This window comes from Leucoraja erinacea, chromosome 11 (genome assembly GCF_028641065.1).
Source record: "Leucoraja erinacea ecotype New England chromosome 11, Leri_hhj_1, whole genome shotgun sequence".
Taxonomy (NCBI): domain Eukaryota; kingdom Metazoa; phylum Chordata; class Chondrichthyes; order Rajiformes; family Rajidae; genus Leucoraja; species Leucoraja erinaceus.
Window position 1 is genome coordinate 50020960 of NC_073387.1, and position 26385 is coordinate 50047344.

A 26385-nucleotide genomic window follows, 5' to 3' on the forward strand; every position below is an offset into this window, starting at 1 on the left:
TCTTTTCCAACGGTCGAGAGCCTAACTTAAATCCAAGTGTTTTCTGTGAACTCCTCAGTCGGACATTGAGGTGATTTTTTTTAACCAAAACCACAGAAACCCAGGAGAAAAACTTACAGTGTCATAGGGTCATGGAGTCGTTCAGCACGGAAACAGGCCCTTTGGAAACAGGCCCTCCGGAAACAGGCCCTTCGGCCCACCCTGTCCATGCCAACCAAGTTGCCATATTGGGCTAGTCCCATTTGTCTGCATTTGCCCCGTAGCCATCTAAACCTTTATCTCAGTCCACTTGTGATTCAGGGGAGGTGCCAAAAGAGTATTAGATAAGTAATATTCCTTGGACGGAATCCACGAAGTACAGGAAGAGCAGAGGTCCCTGCCTTAACACACTCCACCTCAACGGAAGGGAAGTAGAGCACCATTGAACTTCCTGTGGAAGCCAACTAAACGCCCTGAAGTATGGCGATTCTGCCACAGAGACGCAAGTCTTTCTTTAAACTCTTCTTTTCTAGGTTTAGTTTAGTTTAGACATACAGCGCTGTCACAGGCCCTTCGGCCCACCGAGTAAGCGCCGACCAGCGGTCCCTGCTCACTATCGTTGTCCTACACACACACACACACACACTATGGACAATGCACAATTATACCAAGCCATTTCACCTACGATCCTATACGTCTTTGGAGTGTGAGAGGAAACTGGAGATCCTGGAGAAAACCCACGCAGGTTACGGGGAGAAGGTACAAACTCCGTACGGACAAGCACCCATAGTTAGGATCAAACCCGAGTCTCTGGTGCTGTTAAGCCAGCAAATCTACCGCAGCACCACCGTGCCGTACCATCTTTAAGCAGAGAGGGGCAAGGTTTGAAGAAGGGACTTGACCCAAAACGTCACCCATTCCTTCATTCCAGAGATGCTGCCTGTTACTCCAGATTTTTGTGTCAATCAAAAGTTTAAAGGAGATGTGTGGGAAAAGTGTTTTTACACAAATTGTTGTATTACTTTCCAGTGTTGGCAATAGATCTATTAAATTCTAACAGTTCTTGTTCACATGTCCATACCCTTGATTCAAATTACACATGCAGCCAATGCTGGGTCCAATGTCCGCCATTGTTTTTAGTTTAGTTTAGAGATACAAACCCTTTGGCCCGCGCCGACCAGCGATCCCCGCACATTAACACTATCCTACACCCACTAGGGACAATTGTTACATTCACCAAGCCAATTAACCTACTAACCTGCACGTCTTTGGAGTGTGGGTGAGAAACCGACGATCTCGGAGAAAACCCACACAGGTCACGGGGACTTTACTGGGTTTACCTTGCACTAAATGTTATTCCCTTATCATGCATCTCAACACTGTAAACGGTTCGATTGTAATCATGTATTGTCTTTCCGCTGACTGGTTAGCACTGCACAAGACAAGAAACGAAAGTGTACCTGAAACGTCGACAATTCCAGCCCCACCCTCACCCACACAAGGACTCTCGAGTCTCACCTTCCACCTACAGTCTGCTTTTTTCTTTGCTCCACAACTAATGAAGTGGCAACAGGGCACTTAGTAAATCAGAATGGGATTATGCAAAAATCAATGTACCTTTAATTAAACATGAGTTACAATGGACAAATTTATGTGAGGGTGTTTTGAATACAAAACCGACTGGTTAAAAGGACAAATGTACTTGGAATTTCAAAATGCATTTGAGAATCAACTACCAAAGATAAAGACACAAAACGCTGGGGTAACTCAGCGGGACAGGCAGCATCTCCGGAGAGAAGGAATGGGTGACATTTCGGGTCGTGACCCTTCTTCAGAACAAGGGGCCACAGTTCAAGAATAAGGGGTAGACCATTTAGAACAGAGATGAGGAAGAACCTTTTCACCCAGAGGGTTGTGAATCTGTAGAATTCTTTGCCACAGAAGGCAGTGGAGGACAATTCTCTGGATGCTTTCAAGAGAGTTAATCCCACTTGCCGATTTTTTCGGCGACTGCCGGCATCATTTGTGACGTGATGCGGCGTGACGGTGCATTGATGCACGATGTTTCCTCAAGTGTCGCAACATTTTTATTTTGTCGCCGCTAGATTTTGAAATGTTTAAAATCTTTCGGCGACCCTGCTACGTCAGTCGATGACGCCGGAAAAAATCGCCAAGTGGGACAGGCCCTTTAGATAGAGCTCTTAGAGATAGCGAAGTCAAGGGATATGGGGAGAAGGCAGGAACGAGGTACTGATTGTGGATAATCAGCCATGATCACAGTGTATGGCGGTGCTGGCTTGAAGGGCCGAATGGCCTACTCCTGCACCTATTGTCTACTGAGAAAGAAGAAGCAGCATCTGCAGTTCCTTCCTTATTAAGGTGCCATGCAGAAGGCTGATCACGTGTTTCTTCCGCGCTGTTAACAGATTTCTGAAAGGTCCTAATATAAGCTAGTGTGTGGCCCCGATCTCCCAGCCTACCTCTTTGCCAACCTTGGTGTTTTCTCTGTAACTGTAATGCTTTAAGAGTAACATATACCCTCTGGTATACTTCACTTTGCACTAATTGTTGTGGCTGTGTATGACCTGATTGTACTCATGTATAATTGATTCATGTAGTCTCTGTGCCATTACAACTTTGAATTCTGCCATAAGCATTCTTTTGTACTCGCTAGAATTTAGAAGATTGAGGGGGGATCTTATAGAAACTTACAAAATTCGTAAGGGGTTGGACAGGCTACATGCATTGTTCCCGATGTTGGGGAAGTCCAGAACAAGGGGTCACAGTTTAAGGATAAAGGGAAAATCTTTTAGGACTAGGATGAGAAAAACATTTTTCACACAGAGAGTGGTGAATCTCTGGAATTCTCTGCCACTGAATGTAGTTGAGGCCAGTTCATTGTCTATATTTAAGAGGGAGTTAGATATGGCCCTTGCGGCTAAAGGGATCAGGGGGTATGGAGAGAAGGCAGGTACAGGATACTGAGTTGGATGGTCAGCTATGATCATATTGAATGGCGGTGCAGGCTCGAAGGGCCGAATGGCACCTATTTTCTATGTTTCTATGTTTGGGTAGGAAGGAACTGAGGGTGCTGGTTTACATCGAAGATCGACACAAAAAGCTGGAGTAACTCAGCGGGACAGGCAGCATCTCTGGAGAGAAGGAATGGGTGACGTTTTGGGTCGAGCCCTTATGTAGTCTCACACCGTCTTCCCGTGCTCCACGTATCCACATCCCCTGCGGGCTATCGGCCCTTCTGGGGCAGCACGTTAGCGCAGTGGTAGAGATGCCTCAAGGCATCAGAGTGTCCTATTGTGTTAACTAACTTCTGCAGTTGCTTGACCAATGGACCTCAAATTAAAGGACGTTCCTTGTGGAAGGAGACGAGGAGGAATTTCTTTAGTCAGACAGTGGAGAGTGTGGAATTATTTGCCACAGTAGGCTGTGGAGGCCAAGTCAATGGATATTTTTAAGGAAGATAGAGATAGATTCTTGATTAGTACGGGTGTCAGAGGTTATGGGGAGATGTCAGGAGAATGGGGTTAGGAGGGAGAGGTAGATCCGCCATGATTGAATGGTAGTAGACTAAATGAACCAAATGGCCTAATTCTACACCGATCACTTATGACCTTATAGCCTAAAAGGGAGAGCTGGGACAGGGAATGTACATTTGGTAATGCAGGAAGAAACCGGAGCATCCGGAGGAAGGGAGGGAGAGGTAGATCAGCCATGATTGAATGGCGGGGTAGAAGTGAAGGGCCAAATGCCCTAATTCTGTTCCTATAACTTATGAACATAGAAACATAGAAAATAGGTGCAGGAGTAGGCCATTCGGCCCTTCGAGCCTGCACCGCCATTCAATATGATCATGGCTGATCATCCAACTCAGTATCGTGTACCTGCCCTCTCTCCATACCCCCTGATCCCTTTAGCCACAATGGCTACATCAAACTCCCTCTTAAATATAGCCAATGAACTGGCCTCAACTACCTTCTGTGGCAGAGGATTCCAGAGATTCACCACTCTCTGTGTAAAAAATGCATTTCGTTGTCTCTGTACTGTACACTGACAATGACAATTAAAATTGAATCCCCAACATCGGGAACAATCCCATGGAGTCCAACCCCATAAACCTATAACGGGCCTGCTTCCAAATTGCACGACTCCACGTGTCTACTCAGTGCTTCATTTCACCTGGTGAGCAGACCCGAGTGTTGGTGGTGCTTCGTGATGCCTGCAGTGTGAACAGGGTGTGTTGCGACCCACCTCACTACTGGTTCGGGTATGGAGCTGGTGTTTGCTGGAACTTGAACGCCCTTTTCCCATTCCTGACGCCACGGATCAGCCAGCACGTAGTACTCGTCGGCAGTAAGCTGGCAGGATTCCGGCAGCTTCATGGCAGTGATCAGATCCGTCCGGAAAACCTTTGGGAAAACGAGCAAAAGACAAACTATTTAGTTTCATCGTGTCGGCAGGAACAGCAGATGCCGGTTTAAACCGAAGATATGGACACAAAAATGCTGGAGTAACTTAGCGGGTCAGGCAGCATCTCTGGAGAAAAGGAATAGGTGACGTTTCTGGTCGAGACCCTTCTTCAGACTATAGACAATAGGTGCCAGCATCGCCATTAATTGTGATCATGGCTGATCGTCCACAATCAGTACCCCGATCCTGCCTTCTTCCCGTGTCCCCTGACTCTGCTATCTTTAAGAGCTCTATCTTGCTCTCTCTTGAAAGTATCCAGAGAACCTGCCTCCACTGCCCTTTGAGGCAGAGAATTCCACAGACTCACAACTCTCTGTGTGAAAAAGTGTTTCCTCATCTCCGTTCTAAATGGCTTAATCCTTATTCTGAAACTGTGGCCCCTGGTTCTGGACTCCCCCTACATCGGGAACAGGTTTCCTGCCTCTCGCGCGTGTCCAAAACCTTAATAATCTTATATGTTTCTATAAGATCCTTCTAAAAGGGAAACGAGAGGCTTTCTGGGGCGCTAGTATGGGTGTTGTGGGCTGAAGGTACTGGCTTCCAGAGGGCTAGTATGGACATAGTGAGCCGAATGGATTCTTGGGCTGGCAGCTCAGTCACTCAAGCCTGGTGTGCTGGCAGCTCACCCACTCACGGCTGGTGGGCTGGCAGTTGACTCACGGCTTTTCCTTGAAATTCCATTTCAAGCAGAGCGTAGACCACCAAATTCAAATGAAGTTTCCTACCATTCAAGCAGGGTGCAAGGCTACCAAATTCAAAAGCAGTTTCCTACCATTTCAAACAGGCTGCAAGGCCACCAAAGTGACCTCTCCCTCCCCCATCTTGCAGAGACTGAGCCACGCCCATACTTCCGGGTTTTATAGTCCCTCCCCCTCCCCCTCCCACCCGAAGGGACGTGGCCTTCATGGTGGTGATTGACAGGAGAGAGAATCTCAACATTTTTTAAACATTAATAACTCTTTTATATTCACGCTGCATATTTTTCGGTGACATGATGTGTCAGTCAATGGTGACGGCAGTCGCCGAAAAAAATCGCCAAATAGGACAGGCCCTTTACAGTCAGAGACAGGTGAATTTATAATGGGAAATGTCTATGTATCTATCAAACAAGCAAATGGCAGAACAGTTAAACAAGTATTTTGGTTCTGTCTTCACTAAGGAAAGCACAAACAATCTCCCCGAAATACTAGAGGACCGAGGTCCTAGTGGGAGGGTGGAGATGAAAGGAGACCATATTAGTCATAAAATGGTGTTAGGTAAACTGTTAGGTAAACTGTTGGGACTGAAGGCAGATAAAGCCCCAGGGCCTGATGGTCTGCATCCCAGAGTACTCAAGGAGGCGGATGCATTGCTGATCATTTTTCCAATGTTCTCTCGACTCTGGATCAGATCCTGTGGACTGGATGTAACTACATTTTTTAAGAAAGGAGGGAGAGAGGAAACAGGGAATTATAGACCAGTTAGCCTTACATCAGTCGTGGGGAAGATGCTGGAGTCGATTGTTAAAGGTGTTATAGCAGCGCATTTGGAAAGCAGTGACAGGATCGGCCAAAGTCAGCACGGATTTATGAAGGGGAAGTCATGCTTGACTAATCTTTTGGAATTTTTTGAGGATGTACCAAGTATAATGGATAAGGGAGAGCCAGTGGATGTGGTGTATCTGGACTTTCAAAAAGCCTTTGACAAGGTCCTAACCAAGAGATTAGTGTGCAAAATTACAGCACATGGTATTGGGGGTAGGGTATTGACATGGATGGAGAACGGGTTGGCAGAGAGGAAGCAAAAAGTAGGAATTAGCAGGTCCTTTTCAGATTGGCAGGCAGTGACTAGTGGGGTGCCACAAGGCTCGGTGCTGGGACCCCAGTAATTTACAATATATATATTAACGATTTAGATGAGGGAATTCAATGTAACATCTCTAAGTTTGCGGATGACACAACACTGGGTGGCAGAGTGAGCTGCGAGGCGGATGCTATGAGGCTGCAGGGTGACCTGGATAGGTTGGGTGAGTGGGCAGAAGCATGGCAGATGCAGTGTAACGTGAATAAATGTGAGGTCATCCACTTTGGTGGCAAGGCAGAATATTATCTGAATGGTGTCAGATTCGGAAAAGGGGAGGTGCAATGAGACCTGGGTGTGCTTGTTCATCAGTCAATGAAGGTAAGCATGCAGGTACAGTGAAGAAAGCTATTGGCATGTTGGCCTTCATTGCGGGAGGATTTGAGTTTAGGAGCAAGGAGGTCCTACAACAGTTGTACAGGGCCCTGGTGAGACCGCACCTGGAGTATTGTGTACAACTTTGGTCTCCTAATTTGAGGGGATCTTATAAAAACACATAAAATTCTTAGAGCATTGGAGAAGGTAGATGCAGGAAAAATGTTCCCGATGTTGGGGGCATCCAGAATTAGGGGTCACAGTTTAAGAATAAGGGGTAGGAAATTTAGGACTGAGATGAGGAAAACGTTTTCACCCAGAGAGTTGTGAACCTGTGGAATTCTCTGCCACAGAAGGCAGCGGAGGCCAATTCACTGGATGTTTTCAACAGAGAGTTAGATTTAGCTCTTAGGGCTAAAGAGATCAAGGGATATGGGGAAAAAGCCAGAACGGGGTACTGATCTTGGATGATCAGCCATGATCATATTGAAATTCGGTGCTGGCTCAAATGGCCCAATGGCCTACTCAATGGCACCTATTTTCTATGTTTCTAACCCTACAATGACACAGCAGCGCAGCGGTAGAGCTGCAGCCTCACAACAACAGAGACCCGCGTTCGATCCCGGCTACGGGTGCAGTCTGTACGGAGCTTGCCCGTTCTCCCCGTGAATGCGGGGGTTTTTTTCCCGGATGCTCCGGTTTTCCTCCCACATCACTGAGACCTGCAGGTTTGTGGGCTAATTGGTCTCCACTGATCAACCGCCAACACCTCCCCTCTCCACCCAAATGACTGTCAGCCCCATCAGCCCTGTTACTGGTGCTTCAAAGTCCTGGGTCCACCCCGCACTCTCCCGCCATCTCCCTATCCGATCCCCCCTCTAGGTGACCCTTGCACCAATTCATTTTGCTCACAACTCCGCCACTTTCCTCGCTGACTTGTGTTCCTAATTGACCACACTTTTAAGACCAAGCCAGGGGAATACACAAGGGATGAGCCTTGTACATGTGGGGCCCATTGGGAACACATAATGCCTTGGGCCACTGGATTTCCAAGAAGTGGGTCTATGAACCGAAGCCTTGTGGATTTTCAACACAGGTTTGTTGTTGATGACCAAATTCTCGGCTCAAGATGCCATCGGCATAAGGCATCAAAACTCCCATTTCACGAATCATCTTTTCCACTGAGAAAATTGCAAATGTCACTCCATTATTTAAACAAGTAAACAGGAAACTATAGATTTACTTTCACATCTGCTGCGGGGAACATCAGGGCTCTATTGATGAAATGATGACGGGAGAATCATAAACGAGGGCTTGTATTCTCCGGGACATAAAGTATTAAAGATGATGTTTTTAAGACTGTAGAGGGGAATTTGCACAGTGGACAAAGTGAACTTTGTTTCTCAGGTGGGAACTTGCTCAAAGGAACCTCACCACTGGCTGGTGGCTAAATGTTCCATGAAGATGTAACGATGTATTGAATTAAAGAGTCATAGAGTCATGCAGCAATGTAAAAAGGCCCTTCGGCCCACCGAGTTCATGCTGACCACCCATTTGCACATGTTAGATACATAGATAACAGGTGCAGGAGCAGGCCATTCGGCCCTTCGAGCCAGCACCACCATTCGTTATGATCATGGCTAATCATCCTAAATCAGTACCCCATTCCCGCTTTCTCCCCATATTCCTGGGATGTCAGGATTTTCATATGAAGAAAGACTGGATAGACTCGGCTTGTACTCGCTAGAATTTAGAAGATTGAGGGGGGATCTTATAGAAACTTACAAAATTCTTAAGGGGTTGGACAGGGTAGATGCAGGAAGATTGTTCCCGATGTTGGGGAAGTCCAGAACAAGGGGTCACAGTTTAAGGATAAGGGGGAAATCTTTTAGAACCGAGATGAGCAAAACAAAAATTCACACAGAGAGTGGTAAATCTCTGGAATTCTCTGCCACAGAAGGTAGTTGAGGCCAGTTCATTGGCTATATTTAAGGGAGTAAGATGTGGCCTTTGTGGCTAAAGGGATCAGGGGGTATGGAGAGAAAGCAGGTACAAGATACTGAGTTGGATGATCAGCCATGATCATATTGAATGGCGGTGCAGGCTCGAAGGGCCGAATGGCCTACTCCTGTACCTATTTTCTATGTTTCTATGTCCCTTGATTCCTTCCGTTGGGCCTAAGAGCTATATGTAACTCTCTCTTGAAAACATCCAGTGAATTGGCTTCCACTGCCTTCTGTGGCAGAGAATTCCACGGATTCACAACTTTCTGGGTGAAAAGAATTTTCTTAAATGGCCGACACCTTATTCTTAAACTGTGACCCCTAGTTCTGGACTCCCCCAACATCGGGAACACTTTTCCTGTATCTAACCTGTCCAATTCCTTAAAAATGTTATATGTTCTATGTTATCCCACTTTTGCAACCACTCCCTACGCACTCGAGATAATTTGAAGCAGCTGAGTAAACGAGGGATGTAGACGGTGATATAGGGAGATATAGAACAAATGAATGAAAGATATGCAAAATAGTAACGATGACAAAGGAAACATTGTTAGCTGTAGACTAGGTGAAAATGAGTTACAGACAATGAGACTCAACAAGATGACTGAAGCTAGCGCAACGACTTGGGTGGGGAAGGCACGTGGAGAAAGGGGATGCAAGGGCTACTTGAAGTTAGAGAAATCAATAGTCACACCACTGGGTTGAAAGCTGGCCAAGCGAAATATGCGGTACTGATCCTCCAATTTGTGTAGGGCCTCACTGTGACAATGGAGGCCCTGGACAGAAAGGTCAGTGTGGGAATGGGAAGGGAAATTAAATTGTTTGGCAACCGGGAGATCAGGTTCATTGTTCATCAGTCAATGCAGTAAGTAAGCATGCAGGTACCTGTACAACAGGCAGTGAAGAAAGCAAATGGCATGTTGGCCTTCATAACAAGAGGAGTTGAGTATAGGAGCAAAGGGGTCCTTCTGCAGTTGTACTGGGCCCTAGTGAGACCACACCTGGAGTATTGTATGCAGTTTTGGTCTCCCAATTTGAGGAAGGACATTCTTGTTATTGAGCGAGCGCAGCGTAGGTTACAAGGTTAATTCCCGGGATGGCGGGACTGTCATATGTTGATAGAATGGAGCGGCTGGGCTTGTATAATCTGGAGTTTAGAAGGATGAGAGGGGATCTTATTGAAACATATAAGATTATTAAGGGTTTGGACACGCTAGAGGCAGAAAACATGTTTCCAAAGTTGGGGTAGTCCAGAACTAGGGGCCACAGTTTAAGAATAAGGGGTACGCAATTTAGAATGGAGATGAGGGAACACTTTTCCACACAGAGAGTTGTGAGTCTGTGGAATTCTCTGCCTCAGAGGGTGGTGGAGGCTGGTTTTCTGGATACTTTCAAGAGAGAGCTAGATAGGGCTCTTAAAGATAGCGGAGTCAGGGGATATGGGGAGAAGGCAGGAACGGGGTACTGATTGTGGATGATCAGCCATGATCACATTGAATGCCGGTGCTGGCTCGAGGGGCCGAATGGCCCACTACTGCACCTATTGTCTATTGTCCCTCATCGTTACCGGTGCTAATTCAATTCAACTTTATTTCAGAAGCACAAGAGACTGCAGATGCTGGAATCTGTTGCAAAAAAATAGCTGGAGGAACCCCAGTCACTCCCTCCTCTCCCTACTGGCCTACTGCACCTATTGTCTATTATCTATTGTCTATTGTCTAACGAAGGATGTGCAGAGGTGTAAGAGGTACAGAGGTGTGAAATTGCACACCTCCAGATTTGGCATCAGTTTCTTCCCAGCTGTTATCAGGCAACTGAACCATCCTACCACAACTAGAGAGCTGTCCTAAACTACAATCTACCTCATTGGTGACCCTTGGACTATCTTTGATCGGACTTTACTGGCTTTACCTTGCACTAAACGCTATCCCCTTTATCTTGTATCTGTACACTGTGAATTGCTCGATTGTAATCATGTATAGTCTTTCCACTGACTTGTTGGCATGCAATAAAAGCTTTTCACTGTACCTCGGTACACGTGACAATAAACTAAACTGATAATAAATGGGTCAGGCAGCATCTGTGAAGGGAAATAGACAGTTGATGTTTCAGTTTTGGTTTAGATTTCTAAAAATCTTTGATTCCAAACTGATTCCCATGTGTTGCAGGGAACCTCAGTAACTTTCAAGAGAGAGTTAGATTTAGCTCTTAGGGCTAAGGGAATCAAGGGATGTGGGGGAAAAGCCAGAATGGGGAACAGATTTTGGATGATTGAATTGAGACAGTGCAGCATAGGTTCACGAGATTGATCCCTGGGATGGCGAGACTGTCATATGAGGGAAGATTGAAAAAACTAGGCTTGTATTCACTGGAGTTTAGAAGGATGAGGGGAGGGTCTCATAGAACCATATAAAATTATTAAAGGACTGGACAAGCTAAATGCAGGAAAAATGTTCCCAATGTTGGCCCAGTCCAGAACCAGGGGCCACAGTCTTAGAATAAAGGGGAGGTCATTTAAGACTGAGGTGAGAAAAAACTTTTTCACCCAGAGAGTTGTGAATTTATGGAATTCCCTGCCACAGAGGGCAGTGGAGGCCAAGTCACTGGATGGATTTAAGAGAGAGTTAGATAGAGCTCTAGGGGCTAGTGGAGTCAAGGGATATGGGGAGAAGGCAGGCACGGGTTATTGGTAGGGGACGATCAGCCATGATCACAATGAATGGCGGTGCTGGCTCGAAGGGCCGAATGGCTTACTTCTGTACCAATTTTCTATGTTCTAACTCCCACTACTCATGAAAGAATAAGAGGGGAAACTATGGGAAGCTATAGCCCAATTAGCCTGACATCAGTATGATGAAGTATTATTAAGAAGGTGATAACAGTGTATTTTCAACATTATGATGATTCTGCCAGATAATCGCATTAAGTGATGAGTAATAAAGTAATGGGGCAAGTTTTTTCACACAGTGGGTCGTCTGTGCCTGGATTGAGCTGTGGGGGGTGGTGGTTGAAGCAGATATGATCGTGGCATTTAAGGTTTAGGTTTAAGTTTAGCATGGAAACAGGCCCTTCGGCCCACCGAGTCCGCGCCAGCCAGCAATCCCCGCACACTAGCACTATCCTAGGGGCAATTTACAATTTTACCAAGCCAATCAACCTACAAACCTGTACCTCTTTGGAGTGTGAGAGGAAACCGAAGATGTCGGAAAAAACCCACGCAGGTCAGGGGGAGAACGTACAAACTCCGTACGGACAGCAAAGGTTTAGGTTCATTTTTGTCACATGTACGGAGAGAGGTGCAGTGAAATGCTTTGTTTTGCATGGTCTCCAAACAGATCGGATAGACCACACATAGACGCAATCCGTTCAGTACAATAGATGGAGCAAAGGAGAAGACACAGAGTGCAGTATTTACAGTGCCCATAATGTTTGGGACAAAGACCCATCATTTATTTATTTGCCTCTCTACTCCACAATTTGAGATTTGTAATAGAAAAAAATCACGTGGTTAAAGTGCACATTGTCAGATTTTAATAAAGGCCATTTCTATACATTTTGGTTTCACCATGTAGAAATTACAGCAGTGTTTATACATGGATCCCCCCACCCCTCCCCCCCTATATCAGAGCACCATAATGTTTGGGACACAATGTCATGTAAATGAAAGTAGTCATGTTTAATATTTTGTAGCATATCCTTTGCCTGCAATGGCTGCTTGAAGTCTGTGATTCTTGGACATCATCAGTTGCTGGGTGCCTTCTCTGGTGTGATGCTCTGCCAGGACTGTATTGTAGCCATCTTTAGCTTATGCTTGTTTTGGGGTGGCTAGTCCCCCTTAGTATAAACACTGCAGTAAGGGCAGTGAGGGCCAAAACAAAATGGCCGCAGCAAAACTGGTCCTACTTGGCACATCACAATGCCATCTCACCACACAAAGCGGAGAGGAGGGCGGGGAGGCAGTAAGTGTTGGCAGTTACTGTACCATTACTGACATCTTGATCATTTAGGGCGGTACGTTGACGCAGCGGTACAGTTTGCACGTTCTCCCCGTGACCGCGTGGGTTTTCTCCGAGATCTTCGGATTCCTCCCACACTCCAAAGACGCATAGGTTTGTAGGGGAATTGGCTTGGTATAAGTGTAAATTGTCCCTAGTGTGTGTAGGCTTGCTCTAATGTGCGGGGATCGCTGGTCTGTGTGGACTCAGTGGGCCGAAGGGCCTGTTTCCGCGCTGTATCTCCAAACTTAACTAAATCATGGAGAATTTTGTTGACTACCTGATCTGGCAGCTACATGAGCGGTCCTGCCCACAGCTCTCATCCCAACATAAGTTAGCCAACAACCACAGGCCTTTCTCAGTGCAAATCAATTTTCACAATCACCACAAATTTCACCTCAAAAAAAACACTGCAAGGAAAAATATCTGCGCACTTATCTTCAACGCCACCATAATTTCCCTGACAGCCTCACTCTTATGGGCATAGTGTGGTGTTTTAACAGCCAAGCTTTTCCTCCATGCTACGGTGTGTTGAAGAGACATTTCATGTTCCTGCTCGACAGGAGGTAATTGGACTGAAAGAGAAGCACCTTGGAAGTTTAGAGTTTCGTTTAGTTTAGATATGCAGCAGGGAAACAGGCCCTTCTGCCCACCGAGGCCAGGCCAACCATCGATCAGCCGCTCACACTAGTTTAGTTTAGAGATACAGCATGGAAACAGGCCGCTCGGCCAACTGAGTCCGCACTGACCACCAATCCCCGTACGCTGGCACTATCCTTCGCACAATTTACCGGAGACAATGAATGTACAAATCCTGTACATCTTTGGAATGTGGGATCAAACTGGAGCACCTGGAGAAAACTCACGCAGGTCACCGGGAGAACGCACAAACTCCACATAGACAGCACCCGTCGTCAGGATTGAACCCGGGTATCTGTGAGGCAGCAGCTCCACCGCTGCGCCATTGTGCCGCCAATTCTATGTTCTCCCGCTTACCCATCCACTCCCTACACACTAGGTGCAATTTGCAGAGGCCAATTAACCTACAAACCCGCACGTCTTTGGGATGTGGGAGGAAACTGGAGAAAACCCATGTGGTCACAGGAAGAAGGTGCAAACTCCACACAGACAGCACCTGGTGTCAGGATGGAACCTGGGTCTCTGGCTGTCTGAGGCAGCAGCTCTACCAGCTGCGCCACTGTGTGTTTCAGTATTTCATGAAGGAGACATCACTACCAACGGTTTCACGAATAGCAACTCCTGAACCTTTTGTGCAGGATGGATACAAAATGCTGGAGTAACTCAGCGGGACAGGCAGCCTCTCTGGAGAGAAGGAATGGGAGACGTTTCGGGTCGAGACCCTTCTTCAGACTGATGTCAGGGGAGGGGGCGGGACAGAGGTAGAACGTTGTCGGAGACAGTAAGACTGGTGGGAGAACTGGGAAGGGGAGGGGATGGAGAGAGAGGGAAAGCAAGGGCTATTTGAAGTTCGAGAAGTCAATGTTCATGAATACATGGGGTGTAAGCTGCCCATGCGATACATGAGGTGCTGTTCCTCCAATTTGCACTGGGCCTCACTCACTCAGACAGTGAGTGGAGGAGGCCCAGGACAGGATGGCCAGTGTGGGAATGCGGGCTAGCACAATCTTACACACTAGAGACAACTTACAATCTTATTGAATCCGATTAACCTACAAACCTGCACGTCTTTGGAGTGTGGGAGGAAACCGGAGCACCCGGAGAAAACCCGCGCAGGTCACGGGGAGAACGTGCAAACCCCGTACAGACAGCGCCCGTGGTCAGGATCGAACCCGGGTCTCTGGCGCTGTAAGGCACTGTGCCGCACTTAACATGCCTAAAAACGTACGTTTGCCAACCTAAGAAAATCGGGGAGTTTATGACCAGGATGCCAAAGCAAATATAAATACTGACCGCCATCGACATGAGCAGAAATGTATTTTTTCTGGCTGGGCATCTTGCTCTCCACACACTGTGACATATTATGCTCCGACACTCAGCCACAGATTGTAGACGAACGGCAGGGCAGGTGTAAGAGACAGATTAACTCACAGACGTCACCTCCAGTCAGCGAGTCATAGTCTTACAGCGTAGAAACATAGAAAATAGGTGCAGGAGTAGGCCATTCGGCCCTTCGAGCCTGCACCGCCATTCAATATGATCATAGCTGATCATCCGACTCAGTATCCTGTACCTGCCTTCTCTCCATACCCCTGATCCCCTTAGCCACAAGGGCCACATCTAACTCCCTCTTAAATATAGCCAATGAACTGGCCTCAACTACCCTCTGTGGCAGAGAATTCCACAGATTCACCACTCTCTGTGTGAAAAATGTTCTCCTCATCTCGGTCCTATAAGATTTCCCCCTTATCCTTAAACTGTGACCCCTTGTTCTGGACTTCCCCAACATCGGGAACAATCTTCCTGCATCTAGCCTGTCCAACCCCTTAAGAATTTTGTAAGTTTCTATAGGATCCTCCCTCAATCTTCTAAATTCTAGCGAGTACAAACCGAGTCTATCCAGTCTTTCTTCATATGAAAGTCCTGACATCCCAGGAATCAGTCTGGTGAACCTTCTCTGTACTCCCTCTATGGCATGAATGTCTTTCCTCAGATTAGGAGACCAAAACTGTACGCAATAGTCCAGGTATGGTCTCACCAAGACCCTGTACAACTGCAGTAGAACCTCCCTGCTCACTGCTCCTTTTGCTATGAATGCTAACATACCATTCGCTTTCTTCACTGCCTGCTGCACCTGCATGCCTACTTTTAATGACTGGTGTACCATGACACCCAGGTCTCGTTGCATCTCCCCTTTTCCTAATCGGCCATCATTCAGATAATAGTCTACTTTCCTGTTTTTGCCACCAAAGTAGATAACCTCACATTTATCCACATTATACTGCATCTGCCATACATTTGCACACTCACCCAGCCTATCCAAGTCACCTTGCAGCCTCCTAGCATCCTCCTCACAGCTAACACTTGGAGATGTTGCATTCAATTCCCTCGTCCAAATTAATATATATTGTAAATAGCTGGGGTCCCAGCACTGAGCCTTGCTGTACCCCACTAATCACAGGCCCTTTAGCCCAACCTGCCCACACTGACCAACATGCCCCATCTACACCAGTGCCACCTTCCTGCATTTGCCCCATATCCCTCTACACCGAAGATAGACACAAAATGCTGGAATAACTTAATGTTGACAGGCAGCATCTCTGGAGAGAAGGCCTCTAAACCTATCCTATCTGTAGACCTGTCTAAATGTTTCAAAATAAATGTCTAAAAAAACGTAATCAGATTTATGAGACACAACCTCCCATGTACAAAACCATGCTGACTATCCCTAATCACCCCTTGTCCATCCGAGTGCATGTATACGCCATTCCTCAGAATACTCTCTGGTAACTTTTCGACCACAAATGTAAAGCTCACTGGCCTGTAGTTCCCAGGATTTCCCCGCAGCCCTTCTTGAATAGAGGCACAACAATTGCCGCTCTCCAGTCTTCCAGCACCACGCCAGCGTTTAATCTCATAAATCTCATCCTCTGTAACAGCAATCCCTCTTTCCCGCTCCATAGAATCGTAGAAACATAGAAAATAGGTGGAGGAGTAGACCATTTGGCCCTTCGAGCCAGCACCGCCATTCAATATGATCATGGCTGATCATCCAACTCAGAAAGCGTAAAATGTAGGAAGGAACTGCAGACACTGGTTTACACCGAAGATAAGACACAAAATGCTGGAATAATGCCCCTGTCCCACTTAGGAAACCTGAACGGAAACCTCTGGAGACTTTGCGCCGCACCCAAGGTTTCCGTGCGGTTCCCGGAGGTTTTTGTCAGTCTCCCTACCTGCTTCCACTACCTGCAACCTCCGGCAACCACTTGCAACCGCCAGGAACCGCACGGAAACCTTGGGTAGGGCGCAAAGTCTCCTGAGGTTTCCGTCCAGGTTTCCTAAGTGGGACAGGGGCATAGAACTCAGCGGGACAGGCAGCATCTCTGGAGAGAAGGAATGGGTGACGTTTCGGGACGAGACCCTTCTTCTGACTGTCAGGATGCGTCACAACTCGTGCTGGGAACAGCTCGGCACAAGATCGCAAGCAAGGACCACATCAGAGCTGTTGGTGTAGTCAGTCCATCACACAGATTAGACCCCACCGTTGACTGCATCCGCACCAAGCAAACGTTGGATAACATGGACTAGTGTGAACAGAAGATCAATGGTCAACGTGGACGGATGGACGGGGTGTATCAAAGGGCCCGTTTACATGCATTATGTCTCTAAACTAAACCAAACTATAAACACCTCCCGTTCCATCTTGACTAAATTATCTGATGACATCCAGAAAATATTGGAAGAATTTCTGCAGTAGTGACTCTGATAGTGGAATGTCTTGGTGAGCATTTGGCGTCATGTTACTATTTTAGAGAATAGGATAAACATTGAGGTTCATAAGGTCATAAGTGATAGGAACAGAATTAGCCAATTCGGCCCATCAAGTCTACTCCGCCATTCAATCATGACTGATCCATCTCTCCCTCCGAACCCCATTCTCCTGCCTTCTCCCCATAACCTCTGACACCCATACTAATCAAGAATATTTCTATCTCTGTCTTAAATATGTCCACTGACTTTGCCTCCACAGCATTCTGTGGCAACAAATTCCACAGATTCACCACCCTCTGACTAAAGAAATTCCTCCTCATCTCCTTCCTAAAGGAACGTCCTTTAATTCTGATGGTATAACCACCGGTCCTAGACTCTCCCACAAGTGGAAACACCCTCTCCACATCCACTCTATCCTGGCCTATCACTATTCGGTAAGTTCAATGAGGTCTCCCCCTCATCCTTCTAACCTCCAGCGAACACAGGCCCAGTGCCGTCAAACGCTCATCGTAAGTTAACCCACTCACTCCTGGGAACATTTCCATAAACCTCCCCAGGACCTTTTTCAGTGCCAGCACATCCTTCGTTAGACAATAGACAATCGGTGCAGGAATAGGCCATTTGGCGCTTCGAGCCACCACCGCCATTCAATGTGATCATGGCTGATCATCCCCAATCAGTACCCCGTTCCTGCCTTCTCCTCATATCCCCTGACTGCTATTTTTAAGAGCCCTATTTAGCTCTCTCTTGAAAGCATCCAGAGAACCTGATTCCACCGCCCTCCGAGACAGAGAATTCCACAGACTCACCACTCTCTGTGAGAAAAGGTGTTTCCTCGTCTCCGTTCTAAATGGTGTACTCCTTATTCTTAAACTGTGGCCCCCATTCTGGACTCCCCCAAAATCGGGAACATGTTTCCTGCCTCTAGCGTGTCCAAGCCCTTAACAATCTTACATGTTTCAATGAGATGCCCTCTCATCCTTCTAAACTCCATAGTGTACAAGCCCAGCCGCTCCATTCTCTCAGCATATGACAGTCCCGCTATCCCGGCAATTAACCTTGTAAACCTATGCTGCACTCCCTCAATAGCAAGAAAGTCCTTCCTCAAATTAGGGGACCAAAACTGCACACAATACTCCAGGTGTGGTCTCACTAGGGCTCTGTACAACTGCAGAAGGACCTCTTTGCTCCTATATTCAATTCCTCTTGTTATAAAGGCCAACATGCCATTCGTTTTCTTCACTGCCTGCTGTACCTGCATGCTTATTTTCATTGACTTTTGTACAAGGACGCCCAGATCCTGTTGTACTTCCCCTTTTTCCAACTTGACACCATTTAGATAGTAATCTGCCTTCCTGTTTTTGCTACCAAAGTGGATAACCTCACATTTATCCGCATTAAACTTCATCTGCCATGCATCTTCCCACTCCCGCAACCTGTCCAAGTCACCCTGCATATTCATAGCATCCTCCTCACAGTTCACACTGCCACCCAGCTTTGTGTCATCTGCAAATTTACTAATGTTAATGTTAGTTGCTGAGGCGGAATACTGAAAAGTGAAACAGAAACTAACCAGCTTAGAAAGTGCGGAGCAAGAGACAGTCGCCACAATCTATAGTCATAGAGTGATACAGTGTGGAAACAGGCCCTTCGGCCCAACTTGTTCACACCGGCCAACAAATCCCAGCTACACTAGTCCCACCTGCCCGTGTTTGGTCCATATCTCCCCAAACTTGTCCTATCCACGTAAGTAACTTCATATGTGAATAGCCACATTTGCTTCGTGATGAATTTGTGATAATGCCATTAATTATGCCAAAGGCAGATCCACGGCCACCAGCGATGAAAATGACAGACCAGTTCCTCAAGAGACAATGGCATCTGATTACTGTGGGAGGTTATGTGGAAAAAAATTATTTTACCATAAACTATAATTTTTGGCAACACAGCATTTTTTCTACATGTCAGTTTTGATTGTAACTTCAAGTAGTTCTCTGATTCCCAATCGATGTTGCATCATAACTAATTCGGCCCAATGATACAAAGAGTGTTCTCCAATTCATCAATTCATGAGAACATGCCTTTGAGTAGAACTAAAGGACACAAAGTGCTGGAGTAACTCAGCCGGTCAGGCAACATCTCTGGAGAAAAGGAATGGGTGACGTTTCGGGTCGAGACACTTCTTCAAACAGACTGAAGACACAGTCTGAAGAACAGTTCAGAAGAGACAGTCTGAAGAAGGGTCTCGACCTGGTACGTCACCTAATCCTTCTCTCCAGAGATGCTGCCTGACCCGCTGAGTTACTTGAGCTTTTTGTGTCTATCTTCGGTTTAGTCCAGCATCTGCAGTTCCTTCCTACACATGGATAGTTGATATTTTGTGTCAAGCCTGATGTTTTGTGTCAAGACTTCAGACTGATGTTTCTGGTCAAGAGCTTTCTTCAGACTGACTTTTTGGGTCGAGACCCTTCCTCTGACCTTTGAGCAGAACTACCTGAACTTCCCTTGTAATTTGGGGATGAGCTCAGCCAAGGAGGGAATTATCATCCTGAGGATGTTGCAGAAGTGTATAAAAGCATGAGAGGAATAGATCGGGTAGACTCTTGCCCAGAATAGGGGAATCGAGGGCCAGATGTTTAAGGTGAGGGGGGAAAGTTCTAATAGGGATCGGAGGGGTAACTTTTTCACACAAAGGGTGGTGGGTGTACGGAACGAGCTGCCAGAGGAGGTAGTTGAGGCAGGACTATCCCAACATTTAAGAAACAGTTAGACAGGTACATGAATGGGATAGGTTTGGAGGGTTATGGGAGCAAAAGCAGGCAGGTGGGACTAGTGCAGCTGGGACATGATGGTCGATGTGGGCAAGTTAGGCCAAGGGGCCAGATTCCATGCTGTATCACTCCATGACTCTGCACAAGCCACCACCTTTTTGGACACTAATGTTTCTTTGGATTTTCACAGCTTCCAGCCTTTCGGAAACTACTCTTGCCCAACCTTCCTGTTTAAAAGAAAAGTGTATTTGATATATTTCAAATCTCCAAAGTCCTTCAGGGAACAGGGCAACATTTCCAAATCGCACAGAGGTTAATGGTAGGTGAAAGTCCAATGCAGACAAATGTGAGGTGATACGTTTTCATGTGAAAGTAAGATTAATTCTATTATAAGTTATAATGGTAAAGAGGATTCTTCCCATCAATTAAAAATAAAAGTGTTATTAGTGTTTAAAAAATGTTGAGAATCTCTCTCCTGTCAATCACGCCATGAAGGCCACGCACCTTCCGGTGGGAGGGGGGAAGGATTATAAAACCCGGAAGTGTGGGTGTGGCTCAGTCTCTGCAAGATGGGGGAGGGAGAGGTCACGACTCTGTCCGAGCTGTGAATTTTTCATTGATGGGAAGAATCCTCTGCACCTGGTGAGCGGAGGGGGACTGAGTAAGATGGCCAAAAACTACAGCCGTAAGTGGTGGCGTTTTATCTAAAATCAATATACAGTGCAAACAGGAAGTTGTCAAGTTTAGACTTTTAATCATTTGCCATTTCAAACCAACCACCACCAACCACTTGCTGTGCTTTATTTCAAACCCACCTCCACCAACCATTTGCTGTGCTTTATTTCAACCCAACCACATTTTCATTTTCAAACCACATTAAGGGCACTCAAGGTCATTAAAACCACACTCACAATTTAGTAGACATGTGTTCAGTGTTATTCACAGCTGAGAGACATGACCCTCTCACTCCCCCATCTTGCAGATACTGACTGAGGCACTCAATACTTCTGAGTTTTATAGTCCCTCCGGAAGGGGCGTGGCCTTCAGGAGAGAGAATCTCAACATTTTTTAAACACTAATAACTCTTTTCTTTTTCATCGATGGGAATAATCTTCTTGTCCTGCACAGCGGAGGGGGACTGAGTAAGATGGCCAAAAATCACAGCCATAAGTGGCAGCGTTATTTCTAAAATCAATATACAGAACAACAGGAAGTGGTCAAGATCAGACTTTTAGTAATATATATATAATATATATATATATGTAGGAAGGAACTGCAGATGCTGGTTTAAACTGAAGATAGACACAAAATGTTTGAGTAACTCAGCGGGACAGGCAGCTTCACCAGAGAGAAGGAATGGGTGACGTTTCTGGCCGACACCCTTCTTCAGACTAAGACTTAGGGGAGAGGGAAACGAGAGGTATTGACGAAGTAGTGAGATATAAAACAAATAATATCGACCCAGTGGTATGAATATTGATTTTTCTAACCAAGTAACCCCTGCATTCCCTCTCTCCATCCCTCTCCCACCCAAGTCGCTCCAGCTTCTCGTTCTCACCTAGCAAACAGCTAACCACGGCCTGTTTCCTTAATCATTGTTACTTGTTTGCACCTTTCAATCATTTGTTCTGTATCTCTCTCTGCATCACCGTATCTTTCATTCCCCCCCCCCCCCCCCCCCCCCCGACTCTCAGTCTGAAGAAGGGTCTCGACCCGAAACGTCACCTATTCCTTCTCTCCAGAGATGTTGCCCGTCCTGCTGAGTTCCTCCAGCAGTTTGTACCTATCTTATATATCCATATCTATAGAGATATAAAAAAGGTGAAGGGGTTAAAGAGAAACAGAACTGATGACAAGCCAGTAAAGCGTTGCAGGCTCATTTTTTGATGTGCAGCTTTAATGCACAAGGGGAATGACTCATTGAAAATCTGATCAGTGTGAAGCATCTCAGGATGATGACAAAGCCGGCGTAAGTGCCATTCAAATGGTGAAGATACTATTCAGAAGAGCATAAAGATGGGTTGGTGAGAGTGAAATGTTTCCTTGGCTCGGAGATGCAGCATGGATTAGTTCTGAAGAGGGTCTCGACCCGAAACGTCACCCATTCCTTCTCTCCAGAGATGCTGCCTGTCCCACAGAGTTACTCCAGCTTTTTGTGTCCATCTTCGGTTTCAACCAGCACCTGCAGTTCCTTCCTACGCATTTAGTTCCCTGCGAGGTCAATAGGCTGTCAACATCTCTGCACCCTTGCATGCTGGCGCAGCGGGCTGTGCTGGTGCCTCAGGGCGCCGGAGACCCGGGTTCCATCCTGACCTCGGGTGCTGTCTGTGTGGAGTTTTCACCTTCTCCCTGTGACTGCATGGGTTTCCTCCGAGTGCTCCGGTTTCTTCCCACGTCCTAAACACGTTCGGGTTTATGGGTTAATTGGCTTCTGCAAATCGCCCCTAGTGTGTAGGGAGTGGATGAGAAAGTGGGATAACATAGAACTATTGTCAACCGGTGATCTCGGGATGCCAATGGGCCTGTTCCCATGATGCATATTTCAATCAATTAATCAATTAATAAATCCTCTACTCATAAGGAAGTCAAAACGTCACGGGTACCTCAAGTATATCTGTGCATTATTCCGAGGCCTTGCAATTTTATTTGTAGAGTTATTCCTTAAGTACAGTATTATTTCTGTTTATAATGCACCATGAGGCAACAGAACAAAGGTTGTTCTGTCAACAGAAGGGACGTCACCGAAAACTCTATCTAATGCTAATTATTTAAAGATATGCAGCTATTAGACCCTGCGCTGTTCAAACAGCCATCTGCACAGCGACGTCACCACCTTCACGACGAGTTATCAAGCACCAGAGATCACAACACAGGACTGATATCCAAGGCGAATGAGGAACTTGGGACAGAGTGACCATAAGAGAGAGCACGATACGAACAAGACACCATTTTTCAGTCGTCAGTGGTCACACGATGGCGCAGCGGTGGAGATGCTGCCTTACAACGCCAGACACCCGGGTTCGGTCCTTACGGGTGCTGTCTGTATGGAGTTTAAACGCTCTCCCTGTGACCACGTGCCTGGTTTTCTCCTGGTGCTCCAGTTTCCTCCCACACTCCCGAGATGCGTAGGCTTGTAGTTTAATTGGCTTCTGTAAATTGTTGCTCAGGTGTAGGATAGAACTAGTGTACGGGTGATCGCTGGTCGACGCAGACTCAGTGGGCCGAAGGGCCTGTTTCCACGCTGTATCTCTAAACTAAACTGCACGGAGGGGAGATATTGTCAAATGACAATGGAGAGGAAGGTTACGTTATACATAATTAAATGGCGATAGCTTGGATCTCAAATTAAGTCTGCCGCATATTATATAATTATAGACTTTTCAGTCACAGACTACACCTCTTTGGTACGACTGGTTGACTAGGGAACTTCACCCAAGGAAAGGAAAGTCCAAGGGATCTCCATAAATACTTGTCTTCTGCAAGTCGATTCTGGAGGAGTTCAGTCAGAAGAGTAAAAGGAATTGCTTGTCTTTCAACAACAACTTTGCACTTCCACACTACATTTCAAAATAGCCATCGTAATCAAAATCCACCAAGGCCTACTGGGTCTCCTGGTTGCTAACTACTGTAACTCCCCTTCCCACTCCCACAACCTTTCTGCCCTGGGCCTCCTCCATTGCTAGAGTACGGCAGGTACTATCGTAACATTTGAGAAACATTTAGACAGGTACATGGATAGGCTGGGTTTAGAGGGATGTGAGCCAAACGCAGGCAGTAGGGTCTAGTGTAGAAGGAATGTGTTGGTCAGTGTGGGCAAGTGTGGGCCGAAAAGCCTGTTTCCACATTGTATGACTCTATGAGCCACACACAAACTGGAGGAACAGCACCTCAGTTCGACAGTTCGTAACTATTTATCTCTCTTGGGCTCGCACCTGTCTCTAACCAAGCAAGAATTTCATTTCATTGTCATTGTCCTATCTGGGACACATGACCATAAAACTCTCTTGACACTTGACAGTCAGCCTATCAGGGAACCTCTTTTCCTGAGGTCATCTGTTGCCGGTCCCAACAGTCCTGTTTTTTCCTTCGCTTCCCGGTTTTCTGCCCACTCTCCGTATTACAATCAGTCTGAAGAAGGGTCCCAACCGAAAACTATCCCAACACTACTGTCTGTACAGTGTTTGTACGTTCTCCTCGTGACCTGCGTGGGTTTTCTCACTCTTGTTTCCTCCCACACTCCAAAGACGTACAGGTTTGTAGTTTAATTGGCCTTGTATAAATGTAAATTGTCTCTAGTGTGTGTAGGATAGTGTTAGTGTGCGGGGGAGGGGGGGGGGGGGATCGCTGGATGGCGCGGACTCGGTGGGCCGAAGGGCCGGTTTCCGCGCTTTATCTCTAAACTAAACTAGTTCCATCCTGGTCATTACTTCAGCTCCCTGCCCTCATCCGGCAGAAGGCACAGTAACTTGAAAACACGCACCACCAGACTCAGGAACAGCTACTTCCCTGTTGTTATAAGACATCTGCACAGAACTTCCAAAAGCTCGGATACTGTCCAATTCATCTCCACCCCATTCCGGGCATAGGATTTGGATCCTAGGTCTATGGAACGGAAGAGTTACATAGCTGAGCAGGCCCGTACGAACCTTTTCATAAAAAGGGGATGGCATGACAGGAATACAAAAATTTTATATGAAATAGTGTGCTCGCATGTGCGCGCAGGGCCCTGGGCCCTGGAAGCTCTGGGGTTTTAGATGCTCTCTGGTGCATTCAGAGCCTTATTTTGGAGCAATTTTGTACCAAATTAATTTCCAATATTTCAGAATATTTAAGAAGGAACTGCAGATGGTGGAAAATCAAAGGTAGACAAAAATGCTGGAGAAACTCAGCGGGTGAGGCAGCATCTATGGAGCAAAGGAAATAGGCAACGTTTCAGGTCGAGACCCTTCTTCAGACTGATGTGAGCGTGGGGGGGGGGGCGGGAAGAAGAAAGTAAGGGGCGGAGACAGTGGGCTGAGGGAGAGCTGAGAAGGGGAGGAGAAACCACTGAGTTTCTCCAGCATTTTTGTCTACCAATATTTCAGAAATAATTTTGGTTGAGTCAAGAGATATGAGTGGGTGGAATGGGATGATTGGGGTCATTGTTGTATACATTTTTTTAAATCAAGAATTAAAGTTGTTTTAATAATCAAGTTGTACTGTTGTAAAATGTTATGTAAAATGCTATAAAAGAGCACGCAAAAACTGCAAATAAAATACTGTTCGTTTTTACAGTAAAGAAAACCTTTTTTTAGAAAATGTTTTGTGTGTTGGTTTGATTGCCTGTTACTGTTCGACTGTGTTAGTGTGTGCAGTGCTCCTTCAATGGTTCTCCTGACCTAACAATTTCACATCACATCAATTTCAACATGGAATAGGGATGTGAATACAACATTTAGTTCGAATTCAATTTCCATGATGAAAATTGAAGTCAAACCAAATGGTGCATTTACATTACTATGATCACTTTCAAACTAATCTATTTTACTGTCATACTATTATAACAAATTCTAGTTCCATGATGACTCATAAACAAGATCACAAATCACATTTTGAATTCTCAAACACAATGCGATTGTGAATAATTGCAGAGCTGCGAAGTTTCACCGAGCAATTCCGTATTTTGATGGCAGAAAATCAGTATTTTGTTGGGGAAATCGGTATTTCTCACATAAATGCAATAGAACGTACTACACAGAAACTAGATTTTTCAAAATCATGCAACCTCATGTATTCGCAAATATCAGTATGGAATACTGACAATCAGTACTAATGAATTGTGAAACCATTTTTGAAAGTGAATATGGAATTCTTGATTTTGATTCAATCATATCCATATAACAATTAAAGTCTGATCTTGTGTGTGTGTGTGTGTGTGTGTGTGTGTGTGTGTGTGTGTGTGTGTGTGTGTGTGTGTGTGTGTGTGTGTGTGTGTGTGTGTGTGTGTGTGGTGTGTGTGTGTGTGTGTGTGTGTATAATCACATCTTCTCGAAAAAACTTCACACTAACAGTAAACTTTTTACATATTCCGGTAGAGATTTTTACCGTGGAGTCCAAAATCGCCTTATCTGAAAAATTCATGCTTTATTTCTCGAGTTATTAGTGAAAATGTTCAAAAACCTGAAAAAAACTTTCGCTGATGATGTCGCAATGCATCTGCGCGCTGTGTTCCACAGGACCCAGCGGGGCCCACTTGGTCTAGTAACCATTAAAAGTTTGATCTTGGATGTGTGTGTGTTTGTTCGTGTGTTTGTTTTTTTTGTTTGTGTATAATCACATCTTCTCAAAAAAACGACGTGCTGACGGTAAAATCTTCAAAATTCTGACAAAACTTTGAAGTCTGCACCATCTTGCTCGCAATGCGAATGTCATCACCCTCCCCACCCATCCCTCCCTCCTCCTTTGGTTGACGCCCACTGCCCGCTCCCTGCTGCCTGCTGCTCCCCCCCTCCCCCCCTCCCTCCTCTCCCCCATCTCCTCCCCTCCCCGGCCTCTTTCCTCTCTCCACCCCCTCCTCTCCCCTCCCACCCCCCAGTCACCACACCA

The 26385-nt window shown here is 46.1% G+C and overlaps 1 protein-coding gene across 3 annotated transcripts in view; it reads right to left on the bottom strand.

Annotated features, from left to right (window-relative positions):
• jade2 (jade family PHD finger 2) overlaps positions 1-26385 on the bottom strand; it is a 152854-nt gene that overhangs the window by 82822 nt on the left and 43647 nt on the right. For all 3 annotated transcript variants that reach the window (XM_055643236.1, XM_055643235.1, XM_055643234.1), the window contains one exon: positions 4246-4403. In XM_055643236.1, the coding sequence (XP_055499211.1) occupies positions 4246-4403 (158 nt within the window). The remainder of the gene's footprint in view (positions 1-4245; positions 4404-26385) is intronic.